This window comes from Calidris pugnax, unplaced genomic scaffold (genome assembly GCF_001431845.1).
Source record: "Calidris pugnax isolate Ruff unplaced genomic scaffold, ASM143184v1 scaffold28, whole genome shotgun sequence".
Taxonomy (NCBI): Eukaryota; Metazoa; Chordata; class Aves; order Charadriiformes; family Scolopacidae; genus Calidris; species Calidris pugnax.
Window position 1 is genome coordinate 1,584,020 of NW_015090842.1, and position 15,935 is coordinate 1,599,954.

At 40.6% G+C, this 15,935-nt stretch overlaps 1 protein-coding gene across 1 annotated transcript in view; it reads right to left on the reverse strand.

Moving 5' to 3' along the window:
• Positions 1-15,109, reverse strand: part of LOC106888392 (protein BEAN1-like) — a 39,417-nt gene extending 24,308 nt beyond the window's left edge. Inside the window, exons 1-2 of the mRNA XM_014942595.1 lie at positions 15,036-15,109; positions 6,372-6,506 (exon numbers count right to left, since the gene is read on the reverse strand). Of these exons, the coding sequence (XP_014798081.1) occupies positions 6,372-6,396 (25 nt within the window). The 5' untranslated portion in view covers positions 6,397-6,506; positions 15,036-15,109. The remainder of the gene's footprint in view (positions 1-6,371; positions 6,507-15,035) is intronic.
• Between the last annotated feature and the right edge of the window lie 826 nt (positions 15,110-15,935).

A 15,935-nucleotide genomic window follows, 5' to 3' on the forward strand; every position in this document is an offset into this window, starting at 1 on the left:
CCATCTGGAACAAAGCCTGGCAGCTATAAACACTTCTCTTGCAATGTAATGATGTGAAGAAGCCTCTTCTGTTAGCCACTCAGATGAAACCAACCAAATTATTTCAGTCATGACTTAAGGCACATTTGAATTTAGGATTTCAAGGAGGCTTTATGCCCCCTGGCCCTGCAGACTGTTTTCTATTAGCTCTGTATTTTTCATTTTAGTCTCAATTCCACTGCATATAGTGGTTCCGACTAACTCATGTTTCGTAAAGCTAATGTGCCAAAAAGCTGGATTCTGCTATTTATTTATAAAGAGACTGTGGACAAAGAAGTTAGGCCTCAATTCAGGAAAGTGCTTACATGCATTCACACTGTAAATGCATTCTTGAATTTATTCATACAAAATTTTCCTATTCAGGGAGCACTGAGATGCATGTTCAAAAACTGTTGCTGTTCTACCTATTTACATTGTAGGAACAGCATTTGCCTTCCTGATGGCTTCTTGTCATTTTGAAAGTTTGTATTATGGAAGTGTTGTTATAAAAGTTACTGAAATGTTTTAAAACAGCTTTTTGTGAAATTCATAGACTTCATATTAGAGATAAAGGAAAAGGCATAACTCTTTAACTCAGTTAGTTTGTTGTCTGTGTGGGTGGGTTTACAGAGCAGCCTCTGGCTGCCTTGATAGAAACTCCCCTTTTAAACCTTTGCTTCTCTTCCTGACAAAATGCAACAGTACAAAGAAATATTTTAATATATTTTAAAATATAACAATAATACTGATCACTTCTTACTATGAAACTGGACTAGTCATTCTTTATGTCCTGTCAAATAATTTAGTATTATTATCTCTACTCTGAGAATAGCTTTATGTAGCAGAAGTGAGCATTTTCTAAGCTGATGGGGCAAGAGGGGTGATTGTGAGAATGCCTGGCTGTTTCAGGAAGACCTTTGGTTGACAGTCCCTGATCATACTCCTTTCTTCAGGCTCCCAGTTCCCATTAGCCATTGCTGATTCCTCTGGCCGGGAGACAAAGGGTGCCAGAGCCAGGCAGGCTTGCCTTTTCTCTACCGAATGCCAGAATTCTGTCCTTAGCTGTTGTTTTCTGAACTCTATTCTTTTTAGCTGTGTGCTTATGAAAAGAGAAGTTGTCAAATTAAAGATGCACAATACAGATAAGAGTTCTGCTCTAATTAACAGTTACTTGAGGGCTATTTCAATTATGTCCATTGCTCATTTCTGCTTGCAAAACATAGTAGTGTGTGAGTAGGATTTCTAGCGATGAGGCAAGATTAACAAATACTGACCCTCAGCAGGCAGGGCAATATGTATTAAATAAAACTTAATGTCAGCAAATAGAGGAAAATACGGTGAATAAACATAACACCACTGGTAGAGGTAGTCTTTCAAATTAATCCTTAGAAAGGATAAATAACAGTTGTAAGAGAAGGGGGATATTGTTGTAATTAGTTTTGATAATCCAGACTAAAGTAGTACATGGAATTTATAAACAAGTCCAGCAACAGCATTTTTGTGTGCAACAAGGAAAGAGTAGATAGTAATTTCTACAACAGTCTAAAATCTCCTAATAAAACGGAAATAAATTTTGTGAATGCTCCAAAGCTGAAATTGAACTGGAGGCAAAAGCATCTTCTTGTGACTAAGCAAGCAAGGAAGAAATAAGAGTAACAAGTAGCAGTGAATTCAGAACTTAATTGCATGATAAAGACTGTGTAAACTATCATTACAACAGACAATTTGATGCCTTAAGAAGCCTGAATTAGTTAGCAAGATTATAAAAACTGGATTACTAAAAGACAAAGAAGTCTGGATATGAATTGGGAAGGAGATTGTGAAATGAAAAAATTCCTTGTTTTTAGTTGGACTAACTTTAAAAGGACAAAAGCACATCTAATGGACTTAACTTGGAATAAATGGAAACAAAAGAATGCATTCACTAGGTTGAAATTTAATATTTTCAATGAGTGCTGTCGCTATTGTCTGTGCTGTTATGTTCTTTTAATAGTCATTAAAATAACAATACCATGCCTCCCTTGAAGTCTGCTTTTCTGACAATAAATGTCCAAAGTCAGAGTCTGGATGGTATTCAAACATCTTTTCCTCAACAGTCTCATGACAAGATTATGTTAACTCTCCTGCTTGACTCTAGGCAGGATTATCTAGCAAGAACTTTCTGCAGGCAGGATTTATCTATGTGACTTTATATAAAGCTGCACAGTGATGGAGATTATTAATCCAAATGGCCTGTGGTACTGAATAGAAAGGTAATCTATGGGATTAGCTGTGTAGATGCAGCTTTTAGAACAAACACAAACCTGGCTCCTGGTAACATGAGCCTTAATTAAAGCCTTCATGACAGAGTTATTTTAAGTTTTTGTGCAGTGTTTAATTACTTTAATAATGAAAAGCAAAGTATCAAGTGACATAAGACAGTTTGGTACAAGGGACTCCAGTCATGTAACTCTTGGAAGCGGGAGCAATGATTACATGTGATGTGACTGTCCTTGGCTTCAATGTAGCAAATTTCTTGGGTTCCCCTGAAAATCTATGTAATTTGAGGCAGTAAGAGAGAGCTAAAATCTTTGTATGCATGTAAGCTTCTGTGCTAAATGGCTGGCTGGAGGACTGGCAAACGAGTAGGTGCAGGCAAGTACATCTTAAGTGCTGCAGGTCAACGTTATTTTGCTGTGTGTATTTTCCAAGAATTGCATGGTTAACCCTTGAGCAAAGATTATACATTTGATTTCTTCTTTCAGCAAGGGAAATATTAGCTTGTTTTACTCAACTGGAACAAATCCACACGTTGCTTCTCAGGGCAGCTTCCCTCGAGTACATGCAGTACAATGCTTTTGTTAAGACTTAGTGGTTCTACTTCTGATTCAAGAGGATATAGCAGCAAAAAATCACCGTCAGTCAAGTTAAGAAAAGAGCAGAAGAAAGAGAAAGGGGGAGAAAGAGGGGAAGAAAGATACAAGAATGCATTTTTTCAGTTCTGAAAGGCTTGTTGTGGCCTCTGAGAAAAGGCTTTCTTAGACCAAAAAAGAAAATTGTTGGACAAATAAACTTCTAATGGGTATAGTACAGAAAACTTTTTGTTTTCAAACTTGCAAAAAGCACAACCTTCTGTACTTTTGGATTCTGTACTTTGAAGTTGTGTGTTTGTTTGAAGACCTGAATATGGACACCAGAGCTGCTAGTTTAAACCTAAGTACCATCAGAGAGAATCTGGTCCAGCCCAAAGCAACAAACCACCATGTTTCTGTGATGCGTTTTTAAGAGCTCCATTGCTGATAGGACTGATTGGCCAGTTTTCAGGTTGATGGGATAATTTTCTTGGGGCTATAGGAAAGTACTTCCTACCTTTTATTTTGGTGGCTGTATTTTGTCTTACTACTTCTAGGTGAGTGTTTATTATATTAGTTGATAGCTGAGACTGAATTGCTGTTTTATTCCAGCTTTGCCAAATGGAGTTACATGTGATCAGCTCCCCTGGGAGTCCCTGGATAGCTGTAGTCCACCAAGAATCCTGCGGTCTCAAAAGCTGATGACAGACTTGCCTGTAAGTAGAAACAACTAAGTACCTAAGTCCTGACTGTTGGTGTTTGCTGGAGAGTGAATTGTGCTGCATTTCAGAGGCACTTGAAAAGGTTCTTGTTTTCCAGTTCGATGCACATTGATGTATGTTTGAAAGTAAAATTACTGTACAGATTATTCAACGTGGCTCCAAAAAGATAGGTGTGTTCTTTATGGTCTATGTGCTGCGTAACCATTAGCGGTCATACAGACACGGTACTACTACTGCTGTTTCAGCTTTACTAAAAAATATCTTGGGTTTCTAAAAAGCCAGAGGTGGGGGAAGAAGTGGAACACAACTAAAATAGAGCAAAACAAAATAACGCAGTGAAGTATGTTATCAGCTTTGAAAGTCTTTTTCACCTTTGACAAACATTCCATATAATGAATTTAAGAAACGGACCTCTGCACACTGTGTGACAGTATCACCAGCTGCTTGGAAATGTAATTAATTGATCCTATCACAAAAGTGCTTTGCTAATTACATGGAAAACAGCCTTGTGAGGAGTACTCCGAGGGTTCCTTTGCTGTTTGTTGAGTGCTGTGCAATATGCTTGTATGTTCAGTTCTTCCATTAGAAGCAGGGATTGTGACCCAGACCCCTGTACTCAGGGAAGGTGCACACACCCCCTGAAACAGTCTGCAAGGACTAGGAGAAGCCTGGATACGAATTTTCCCATCGCTGCCTTGTCCTTTCTTACTGAGCAGCAGGGCTCTTCTGGGCAGTAGGAGACGGAGGGGTTGGCACACCAGATCTCATTGCATACTTGTTCTGTGCAGGTTTTTCTCTTGGTGCTGATCTCCTAACAGGTCTCACTGTTACCAGCAAAACCCCCACATGCTGAAGGTGCTTTGGCACTTGTCCTGCCCGAGACATTGCTCTGTGTGTGAAGTATATATGAAGTGACAGATGTTAGTGCCTTGCCGGGTGACACTCTGCTCTCAGGTTTATCTGTGAACAGCAAATCAGTCTTCCCATTGAAAAATAATGAATTTTTCCTCTAGGCCATTTCTGATTCATGTGCATTTCTGTAACCATTGCAAACGATCTGTCGGTTTTGTGTTTTGGATCTCTTTACTACCGTAATGTGTTTGGAGCAAACCTGTGACTACTCAACTCTATTTTGTCAGCTGTTATAGTTGTAGTTTTTTCTTATTAGCACTGAATCAACAGCTTTGCGTTTAGAAAAAATATATTTACACGGACTAAAAAGAGTTTGTTGCATCTCACTACTTACTTTGTGCACATCTTTACAGAAGGGCAGAAAAAAATGCATACTTCTCTGTGATGTACTTCATGTGACCCAGGCAAGATGCAAGAGGGTCAAAACTGATGTGTTCCCATTAAATCTTTCATGACCACACCCAAGAGAAAAAACCAAACCACATGTCTAGCTGTAATCTCTGCTGATTGGAACAGGAATTAAGAGTTTAAGAACCTGAGGTCCTGTGTGTCCTCCCATGCCTGTTAGCTGTAGCCCTTCCGAATTCTCAGTTAGACACTCATAATCGTTTGTGCTCCGTGGATCTGACCCGAATCCTGCTCTGCTTAATGGGCTGTGCTCAATCCCATGGAGTGTTGGTGTCTCAGGAGCACTGGGACTCCCTCTGAAGCTGGGTGGTGGGTTGTGACAAGCAGGGACCCGCACACCAAGCTGTGGTGGTGAGGGCCTGCTGGCTGTGCCGTGCGTGTCTCAGAGGGTTTCCCTTGGCATTCACTCTTTCTCTCTTGCCTCCCTGCACCCCAGTGCCCATCAGGGGATGGAGTGAGCTGGGCTCACTTCCCAAACTCATTTTTTTGGTTTACTTTCATCTCCATTGCCAATAGCTGTCAATCTGCTCTCCCTGTTGTAACTGCTGGATTTTTTTGCAAAATCACAGTGACATTCTTCTGCATACAGTGTTGTGTTAACTAAAAACTCTGCAAATATCTCTGGCAGGTAATTAGTGGCAGCGGTATGTGATCTCTCCTACTTGTACCATGTAGAATAGAGTTCTAAAAGCAATTTGCCCTCTTCGATGGTGCTAGTTACAAACTGGGTATATTGAAAGGAAGGTTTCAGGGTTAAAACTGTAGCTTGAAATGAACAATTAAACATAACAAGCAAAAAAGTAGGAACAGAAAAAGCTGAGATGGTTACATGGCTAAGTTTGCTAGTAAACAGCAGTTGCTGAGATTACAATCCTCCAACTTATTTTTCAACTTATTTGCAGCAAATCTGGTTCTGAAACAAATGGCTAAAACAATTTGTACTGTTTACAAACGCTACGCTACGATTCCACTAAATACAGTGGATATCTCTGCCTTGACAGTAATTCTTACCTCTCCTCTGCCCAAGTATTCTTTTAATCAGGCAGCAGTTTGTTAATTCCCATTAATATTTCCAAACCCAGAGGGCCTGTCCAGCAAAGCTGCCAGTGGTTAATTGTTTCCGGCAATGGCCAATGCCTCTTTTTTTTTTTTTTTTTTTTTCCCTTCTCCCCCTGTAACTGGTATTTCAGAGCAGCAGCCTTCACAATACATTAGCTTAATGCGTTTTGAGCTTGACCAAATCTTCCATTCCCACTACTGCTGATATTTGTCTACTCCTCTACTTGAAGTCAGCATGCAGTATAAATGATTTAGACACATGAATAAATAACCTCTAGATATCCACATCCTTGCAACAGCAAAACCAGATCAAATCTCCCGTTTAGAACAGTATATTGCTACAAGCACCCATTTGGGAAGCAAATGGATTCATGTTCGTAGGATGTTGTGTCATGATTTAGTAAAATGAAGGGTAACTCACTTGAGCATGTCAGTTTGATGGACATGTAGTCTCTGCCACAGTCCTTCCTGTAGTGACAGCGCAACCAGTTTAAGAGGCAGAGTCCGTCCCCACACTGTAGTTCTTCTTTTTTACACGGCAGAATGCTCTGCTCATCTGGAAGGAGGAGAAACAATAGATGATTTTGTGAACAAGCAGCTCCTTCCTGAGCAACAAAGCCAGGTGTCTACTGAAAGTCAGCCTTCCTGCTTTTCAAAGCCCTGGGCAGATGAAAATGCTCTCTGCTCTTTGTCAGATGTGAAAAGGGTCTCTTGTGTTTGAACAAATATTTCCTATACTGTTGTTGCTGATCATTTAAATAGTGTTTGAAACAGATGAGGTCTGGGTGAAGCATACCAAAGAAATCACAAGGTACCATGTCTCGGAGGCACCCACCTTCTGACTGACTTACATATTTTAACATCCAAAAGAAAGCAATAAAACAGGAATATATATATATACAGGAAAAAAAGGGAAAAAGAGATCCTACATTATTCTAAGAAGGTAGTAATTTTTTTTTTCACATTTCACTAGTAGTGCTATTGAAAGTGGTCTTGTTTTGATGGCAGATAAAAGGAAGCTATTTTCTGACAAGTGTATCTGAATGCATAATTGGGTACATGGACATCATTTAGTTGTACTGTGTTGTAGGGCCTTTCAATAGTGAGAGAAATAAACCAGACATAGAAAATAGTTCATTAATGATGAAATAAAAAGGTTTCAAGTTTGCCAAGGAAGACCTTTGCTCAGAGACTCTTTGGGAATCAGCTTGCAATTTCCTTAGAGCATAAAAACTGTATTCCGGTTACTTTATGTAAGCAATCTAAAACATTCCACATACAGGCAAATAAAAGCTCAAGCCCAACTTGAAAACCACCAGCTCTTGAAAGTAAAGGCACAGAGGGCTGATGCGCAACTCGGTGCCCGACAGAAGACAGGCAACTCTGCTACATCATGGTTCGGTTTGCTCAACACAGTTCTCCCCTATCACTGGCTATGATTTCACTACTGGAAGTAAGAAAGTTTTATACAGTTCCTGCAACATAAAATTCCTGTTTTACTTTTCACCGCTTTCCTGGCTCCACTTGAAGGTCACTTAAAGATAAATGCTTCTTCCAGAAAGTAATGCTACGCTTTCTGTTTCTGCTGGTTGTTGTTGAACTGTGTGAGTAATTTTGGGATACGGTCTTCATGAAAATGCTAGAAAACCACTATGATGCTTTATTATCTTCAGGGAGAACAAGCTATCAGAAATCGTATGGGCAGATCCAATTTTTTGGACTGAAAAGCAGTGGGGGCCGATGATGGTTAAAAAGAAAGAGCGTGCAAACCTATGCCATAAAGCTGTATTTCCCAGATGTAGCAAGAGAAAATTATGTCTTTTATGAATCCAGATGATACAAATCTTCCATCTGTTCTCAAGGGGAGCTGCAAAACAACCAAAACCCCGTGAAGACTTGAAAATATGGAAATGCTTTTTTGAGGAAGAAACTGAGACCCAGGGTATAGTCAAGCAGCAGGGCCAGAGGTGGGCATGGCATTCCCTCTGGTGCTGATGGAACTAATGACAGTGGTTGAGTTCTGTGCAATGAAAATCCTTTTGAGCCAGATAGTTTCATTTGTGAGAAAATGCATGACTTTCCAAGATGATGTTTCTATCTCAGTAAAGGCTAGCACAAAGTATTTTGTTTTTAGAGTATGTTTTACCCTGAGGTGAAATTGATTTGAAAACAGTTTCTACTACAGGTGGCAGGGAGCTGACAAAGTCTCTGCCGAAGAAGCCCTTTCTGGTTCTAAGCTGGAGCGTGCCATGCGATGGCCTGCCGGTGGCTTGTGAGGTTTGCATGCTAAATCAGCATGCATTTGAATGAATTTGTGAAGAACATCAAAATCATCATATTGAATTTAGGTTAAGGTGCAATATTATATAAATGTGACGCATAAAATTAATCTGCGAGTTGAAAAGTAACCTGCACTGTTAAAATGCACATAATAGTTTACAGCTACTGTACTTATCCAAATTTTTATTTTCCTGTGTTAGTAATGCCACGTTTTTTATTTAAATGACCATTGAATTATATATCAGTTAAAGTGGGTATGTGCTTATCGCATCAACCACTGAGTCTGACAGTGCCCTGATCATCCACCAGCAGGAAGGATTCTCTGCAGCGTAACCCCTTGCACTTTGTGAAAGTCATTGTCCTGGCTGTTGCCTGCAGCCTGGCTTTGAAACCTTCAGTGCCAGCTGCGGGAAGTGGTGGTGAAGGAGGATCCTCCACTGACACAGGGATGATTTAATGACTTGAGTTTGGCGAGAGGGTGAGAGAATAAACAGCACATGGCACACGTTGGTTTGATGCTTAATGCTCTGCTGTGCTTAGATGATTTAGGTGAGTGTGACACAGAAACCCACTCAAAACACAATATAAGGAAGAGAGATTTTTATCTCTCTGGTGACTTCTTTACCCCTCAATTCCTTAGTATTTTTGCACTGATGGCAACTGAAGAAATTTACAATAACCTGAAATCAGAGGACAGAGACAAGATGTCATTTCTCTACTATTATGGTACCTTGATACTGTGTTTAGCCCTGCATTTTGCTGTGCTCTCCTTGGCTGTATTTGGGAATCATAGTTTTAGATGTTTGAAAATGTGAAAAAGTTCTTAGTTCTACCTCTGTAGATGCTCCAGTGCTCCTGAAGCATGATCTTATGTTTCCAACTTTGGGAAAATTTCAAATTTATAGCTTGTTTCATTCAGTAGAAACATTTATTTACTTATTAATCAGAAGCACAGAAGTGTAGCTCTGAACATAGGGTTTTTTTCCCCTCTTTTTTTATTTTAGATTTCTATCCAGTTTTTAAATGTGGCTAATAGGATCAAGTTGCAAAAGTACAGTCTCCACTTGTGTTTCCATTTAGGATTGTGCTGTTCTAAAAGCAGTGTCTTTTCTAAAAGTGACTGTATATGCAAAATCTTTGTTGGTGCAATTCTGATTTTGTGCTCTCCCTAACCATAGGGACAATTTCTGCTTGGGACTGACGCTGTGTCCTGTACAGTGTGTACCCCAGCACACAATAGCATGAACTCCTCCTAACTGCCTTTTCAATCTATTATTGAATGGCCCATATTCTTTCTAAAGGAACATCTGATTCCACAAATGTGTTTAGCGTGAGGAGGGTGATTATTAGCGTAGTTTAGCACACTCTTCAAATGATGCATAAAAGTCCTCCCCAGTAGCTGCTCTCTGCAGTGTGTGACTTCTCTCGAGCACCATGTTCCAGCCAAATAAGAAATCACTGTGGATTCACGCTCCTCTCCTGACGTGTCTCTGAGGCAGAGTTATAATTACAAAGCCAAATGACTAGATACTGTTGGGCTACTTGTCAGTGTGGCACCTGCAATAAACCAGGAGTCTTAATTTGTCATTCAGAGCTGTTATTGTGTGCTCAAGTCTGCAGGGTTTTTACATTTGTTTGCTCAAGAGGGAATGAGGATCGTGTAGGTGGCTGCCTCATCACTGCACCTTTAGAGGCAGGTTCCAGGGCAATACATTAAAATGACAACAAGGAAACATGGTTTACAAATTTCTAAAACCTCTGCTTTCTTCTGTTCTGCTTTGGGCTTTCTATGACCTATTTTATTAAAAATGTCTTGTACTTCTTGCCCATTGTTTGTGCCAGTGGATTGTGTACTGTGTGTGTTTGGAGAGTGAAAATGGCCATTGTGTACCTCAGTCTAACTTGTAAATAATCATACATGCATTTAGCCCCAAATGTTGAACTCTTTTGATAAGAGGAGATGGTTAAGTGTAGATTAGAAGCAAAGTTGGAGATGAGGTTGTCCTGGTAAGAGCTAGTCTTCCAGCTGGGACCAAATAGCTGCCAGTCTGCGGGTGCTCTGCTGTGTTCTGTATTGCTCTCTCCCCGAGAGGATTTGGGATTTCTTTTGTGAAGCTCATCTGTTTTGGATCCTGAGTCCTTGCTGTAGAAGTCCCTGATTTAACCCATTCTGGAAGTTGTGGCCTGTTTTCAATGTTTGAAAATCAGAAGCAGCCTATTAAATGATTTAGAGTGACTCAGAAAGCTGTTCTACTGACTGAAGTGTGAACTTTCTGATGCAAAATAAGTCATTTCTGTGTATCTCTTGGGTTCCCTGATGGAAGGGAGACCCACCTGTGTTTGTGATGTAACTAGAGTAACATTACAGGGCAGCTGTGGTTACTTTTCTGTCATAAGTAAGTGGGAACTGAAAGTTGAGGTTAAGTGTAACTTCAGAATATTTCTCTCTGTCAAGTCTAAGCGTCATGGACGACTAGTTGTCTGCAGGCAATTAATTCAGCTACATAAAATAAGCATATGAAAAAGCAAAAACGGAATAAATGTTCTGGAAATTACCTTGCAGCAAGTCTGTTCCTTCAGCCCCAAGAACAAAGACAGATATAGGAATGGACGAAGATGGAGAAACCCCATGCTTTGAGAGCAAATAGCTGGTGCAGGATCTTGTTCACAAGGGTCAGTGCCAAGTCATGGACAGAGACCAACTCAGGAGCTAGGAGAGCCTTCCTCTCCCCTTAAATTACTCCGTAATCTAAAGCAATGAAATTTTCTGCCAAACTTTTTTTCACTTCCCACCTTTAGTGTTATCTGGACACCTGCAATTGGGAAGGACAAGGCAGTTCCATCGCGCATGACCTAGCGCGATAAAGCTTTGGTCTTAGTTGGGTCTTTTAAGTAGAAGTAATCCTATAACAATTTTGCAGCTAATTCAAAATAAAGCTAGGATGCCAAAAACCTGTAAAGATCAGATGCTTACAAAGTTGCTTCTCTTATACCATGAAACTAAGCAAGATTAATTGCCAACAGGTGAGATTCGAAAGTAAAAAATTTTAAAAACTGCATGTATTTCACTATTTCTTTTGATAATGCTTCTAATTAAGAAAGAAAACAATTCCTTAAAGGAAAATCCTCATTTTAGTGACAGAAATAAAATGGATTTACATGCTTGCAACTAAAACGAGCAATTAAAACATAAGACACTTAGAATTAAAGAGGCCAAAGGAACAAAGTGTCACAGCAGCAGTATTTGCATTAAGAATAGACAGTGATTGAGTGGCTTTGGCTGGAATGTCCTCCAGTGAATTACCTTCACGCAGGTCCTGGAAGACCGTAGGTGTCGCAATGTCATATAATGTCATTATTTTAAAAAACCAGTCTGAGGGATTTCAGGAAGTTCTAGCAAGATATGTAAGAAGTCTTGGAGCTAAAATCACTGTTTGCATAAATGCTGTCAAAGCCAACTGAATTGCTTGCTTCTGCCAGCTCTGAATTTGAGGCCAAATTTCCAAAGCATCTGAGGATAGAGACTCTAAGCAGGCTTTACACAAGCTCATAATCAATCAGGTGTCCACCTCTCCTTCAAAGATGTTCCGCATAAAGGTGGCTGGGCATCTACTGCATTTTTAGATGCTTGAATATACAGCTCAAATATAATCACTATGGAATAAAGAAATGTCAGACTGCAAGAGTTTATAGTGCTCAGCACCTCTAAAACCTCTCCCCCTTGCTCTTCTCTGAGGGGCTTCTCAGTGTGTGGTTGCTTGTACTGGTTTGATGAGATCCCCTTTAAAAACTAAAGACACATTTCTGTTTCTTTGCTAGGGAGCAAGGTTGGACTCTAAGCTGTATTTCTGCATAGCAGTTGCATTCTAATCTATTATTCTCTCCACTAGAAATCAAATAATAACCAGGAATGGGAGGTAGGAGTTGGGAGAAGCTGCTGAACCAAAAGCATGAAGTCAGTAGTTACACTGGAAACGAGCGATTAGGAGTTGTCAGCCTACAGGCTTGTAACAGTGTGTGAGAAATTGTCAGGCTTGGAGAGAAATTGATCCCTTCCTAGTGCAGATTCCAGTCGCGTAGGTGAAAAGGTGAAAAAAATCATTCTTGATGTAACGGATAGTTTCATGCCATCATAAAATAAATTGATGGCAGAGAGTTACTGAGCGGGATATGACTTAAGGGAGAAGAACAAAGAATTCTGAGGTGCGGTTCTGGAGGCATTTGAACATCCTTCCCTTCTGCACAGCTGAAGTCATTTAAGCCTGAAGTTCAGTGTGGAAATCTGTAGGGAGATACAGGGTCCATCTTTATGGAAAAGGAGATGGAGCCTCTTTGGTGCCTTCAGCAATCATCACACCTGACCAAAAGCTAAAAGCGCTTAGCAAAGAAAATCCAATGTTTCTCTCAGAAATATCTAAAGCAACAAAGCTAACAGCAAATTTTATTTCTGATCAGAAAGTTCAGTTAAATGCTGAAATGGTCAACCTGCCATGGGACCAACGGGACTCCATCCCTGAGTATTAGCCTGCCTGGACTCGACCCCTTTGTCCTGTACAGAAGCAGGGCTCTTGAGGCCCAGCCAAATCTGTATGAGAAGTGCTGTGGTCCTGCTCCTGGGCATTTGCACTTCCTTAGGAAATTCAGTGTTGGGAGTGCGAATGGGTCCAGTACCTGGGGTACCTGAGTTCTGTACAGCTGGAGAATCCACTCCATGGTCTACTTCCTGGAGAAGGACCTGCTCTGGTACATACCACTAGCCTGTGATAACACCAGTCTCTTCCCGTCTTCACTATAAAAGTGTAATACAAGCCACAGTTTGGTTTGTTTTTTATTTTTTTTGGCTAATGCCCACCTGCTGTTGTGTAAATATTATCCGTTAGAGTCAGTAGAACATTCCACAGTCTGGGCATTACAGTAATAAATCATGATAGCTCTTGCGTAGAAGGTCAGAATGTTGTGCCTGGCTGAACTGTACTCGGTTAAGGCCAAAGTAGAACAGACACACTGTCTTAAGAACACTTCATTTTGAAGAGACGTAAGCACCCATTTGGAAATTCGGGCAACGCTCATACTATTCTGAACTCTTTGCTGCAACAGTTCTGTTACAAAACTCCACTAATCTAAAGTTAACGCAATACAAAGTTTCCTTGCCAGGAAGAAGTGGTCTCTCTGGGAGGGATAACAGCAGGAAGAATCCCAGCTTAAGGGTCAAGGAATATGAAGGCGAAGAATGGATAAAAAATCAAGCTATTCTGATTCGAATCCCCAAACTAAACATATACTGACTGTATATGTAATAAGGTGCTCTGAGATGTCATTTGATGGGTAGTCTAAACTCAACAGTTCTGAGGAAGAATAATCTAAACAGCATTTTTGCAATATTAACCTGTAACAACATAAGCATGTTACAAGCATTTTTTTGCCAAGTTTCCAGGCAAATACAAAGAGTAGAGTATACAAATACAAGAGTAGGCTGCTGCAAGGAGCTACACTAACATAAACATTTACAATTTCCTGTCGTTTTTGTATTATTATGTATTTTCTATGACTTAGGTGGTGCCAGTAGGTCATTCATGAGGCAGCCAGAGGGTGAACAATTTGAATCAGCAGGTACCAATTTAGCACTTGCTCTCGAGCCGACTTTAACATGGCTTTGCTGGGAGTGTGAGGGATTACCAGGCAATCTGAAAGACACCGCATTGCATTTCCTCGGTTTTGCACTCTCTTCAGCTTTCCCTACCAAAGTTATCCTGGTTACCAAATTATCTCGGGGTTCAATCCTGCAGATCCCTAGTGTTGTCAGAAGCTGGTCTTGGAGCTTTGGATAATTTCCCCAAATTGGTCGGTTGTGGCAGCAAACATGCAGCTTGATGATATTTCTGGTGTGTGAATGATAGCGCTGCCTGACTTTGTTGTTCCTTCATGTATGTTCCAAAGTAAATAAGGTAATTTTTAACTTTTTGCGCGTTCTTTCTTTAAACTTCAGGTTTAATGATATGATTTCTCACCTGTGATGGGGATCTTGGCTTGAAAATTGTTACCCAAGTCATAATCTAGTTGCAGAATTTCAGCGTGGCTTTTCTTGAGCTGCAGCCCTTGCTCTGAGAGAGGTCTCGGTAGTTTTAGCTGTTGTGCATATATTTTTTATCATTATGCATTCTTTCCTCTACGAGACTGGACACGCTTCTCTGCTTCCCTGCATACATGTGGGCTTCTGCCAAAATAGCACCAGTGACATGGGCAGAATTGGCTCCTAGAATGTTATATTTCCTTTTCAAAACACTTCCATGTAATAACTACAAAAGTCAGTCATAAAAAGGAGAGTAGAAGGAAGTCAAATGTCAGGAATTGTTTTATTTCAATGACTGGAAGTAATTTTTAGCCACATTTGTTTCACTAGTGAGTGCCAAAATGATAGAAATTTTGATTGATGTCAGTGTGCTCAATTTGTAAATGAGTTTTAGCAACTATGTGCTAATTTGTTGTTGTGGGAGAAAACACTGAAAGGCAGGATTTTTTTAAAAGGAAATATTGAACTACTTGTACTTGAGGTCCATAAAATTTAGTGTCGATTTCAGACAATTCTCTCATTCATTTCTGTGAGTTTTGTCTGTATAAAAATCACAAGGTTAAGTAAATTTGTCCATTTCTGTTAACTCAGTTGTTTCCTTAGTCAGGAAGCTATTTGCTTTTTAATGGATTGATGTTTATCTCCTAGAGGCCTTTAAATTATTATATTCCTACAGCTGTACATGACTGCAAGGCATGCCATTAATGTAGGTTTTTAAAAAAAAAGACTACTTACAGAGATTGGAATAATTGCTGCCTATTCCAATACGGATCGAGCTTCCAGAGATGACAGGAAGATGGAAGAAAAGAACTAAGGAGGGAAAAATGGAGGAGAAAAAAAAAAAAGGTACTTAATAGCAGTTTGGTTTTGTTTTGCCTCCAGATGTCAGCTGAAGGCACAGCGTGTTGTTAGCGTGCACCCGCGCTCGCTGGGGCAGGATTACATGTGTCAGGCTGGGGATATACGTGCGGATGGAGAGTGAATGGGAGAGAAAAAACCCAAACAAGGCACTGCTTCCTACTTCCAGGAATCACTCCAGTTCAGGGAATGATATTATATATGACTTTCATGCCTCTTAGATTCAAAAGCCCGTGTACAAACAACAGTGTGTTATATAAATATGCTAATTGTTGTTGTTAAGTCATTTCCCGGGCTCTGGAACAGGCACCTACCATTGTAAAGCAAAAGAACCGCTTCCTAATTTGTTGAAGTGCATCTTGAATAGGTTAGGCGGGCGTGTGCCAAGCTGGGCTGGAAGAAATTTATTCTCAAATTTGATACACGTACCCCCCCCCCGCCAATGCGTTTAAGCTTTTAATATTTATAACTTGCACTTCCAAGATTTATACTTGCAGGCAACAAAAATGCACGCGAGTAAAACGTGTCCTAAATAACAACACGTTCAGGTTCCTTAAGCGGGGGGCTTTGCTCCCGCAGCCGCCCATCAAAGGCGAGGTGCCCATGGAGGGTGCGGGACAGGGGGCGTGGGGGCTGGATGTACCCCCCCCGACGGACCACCCTGTGCCCGGGGCCGGTCCCGGTTCTGCCCCCCGCGGGGGGCAGCCTGAGGATGGGGACGGGGAGGAATCACCGGGGGTCAAACGATGCTTTTTCTCTTTTGGGAGGGGGTTCCCG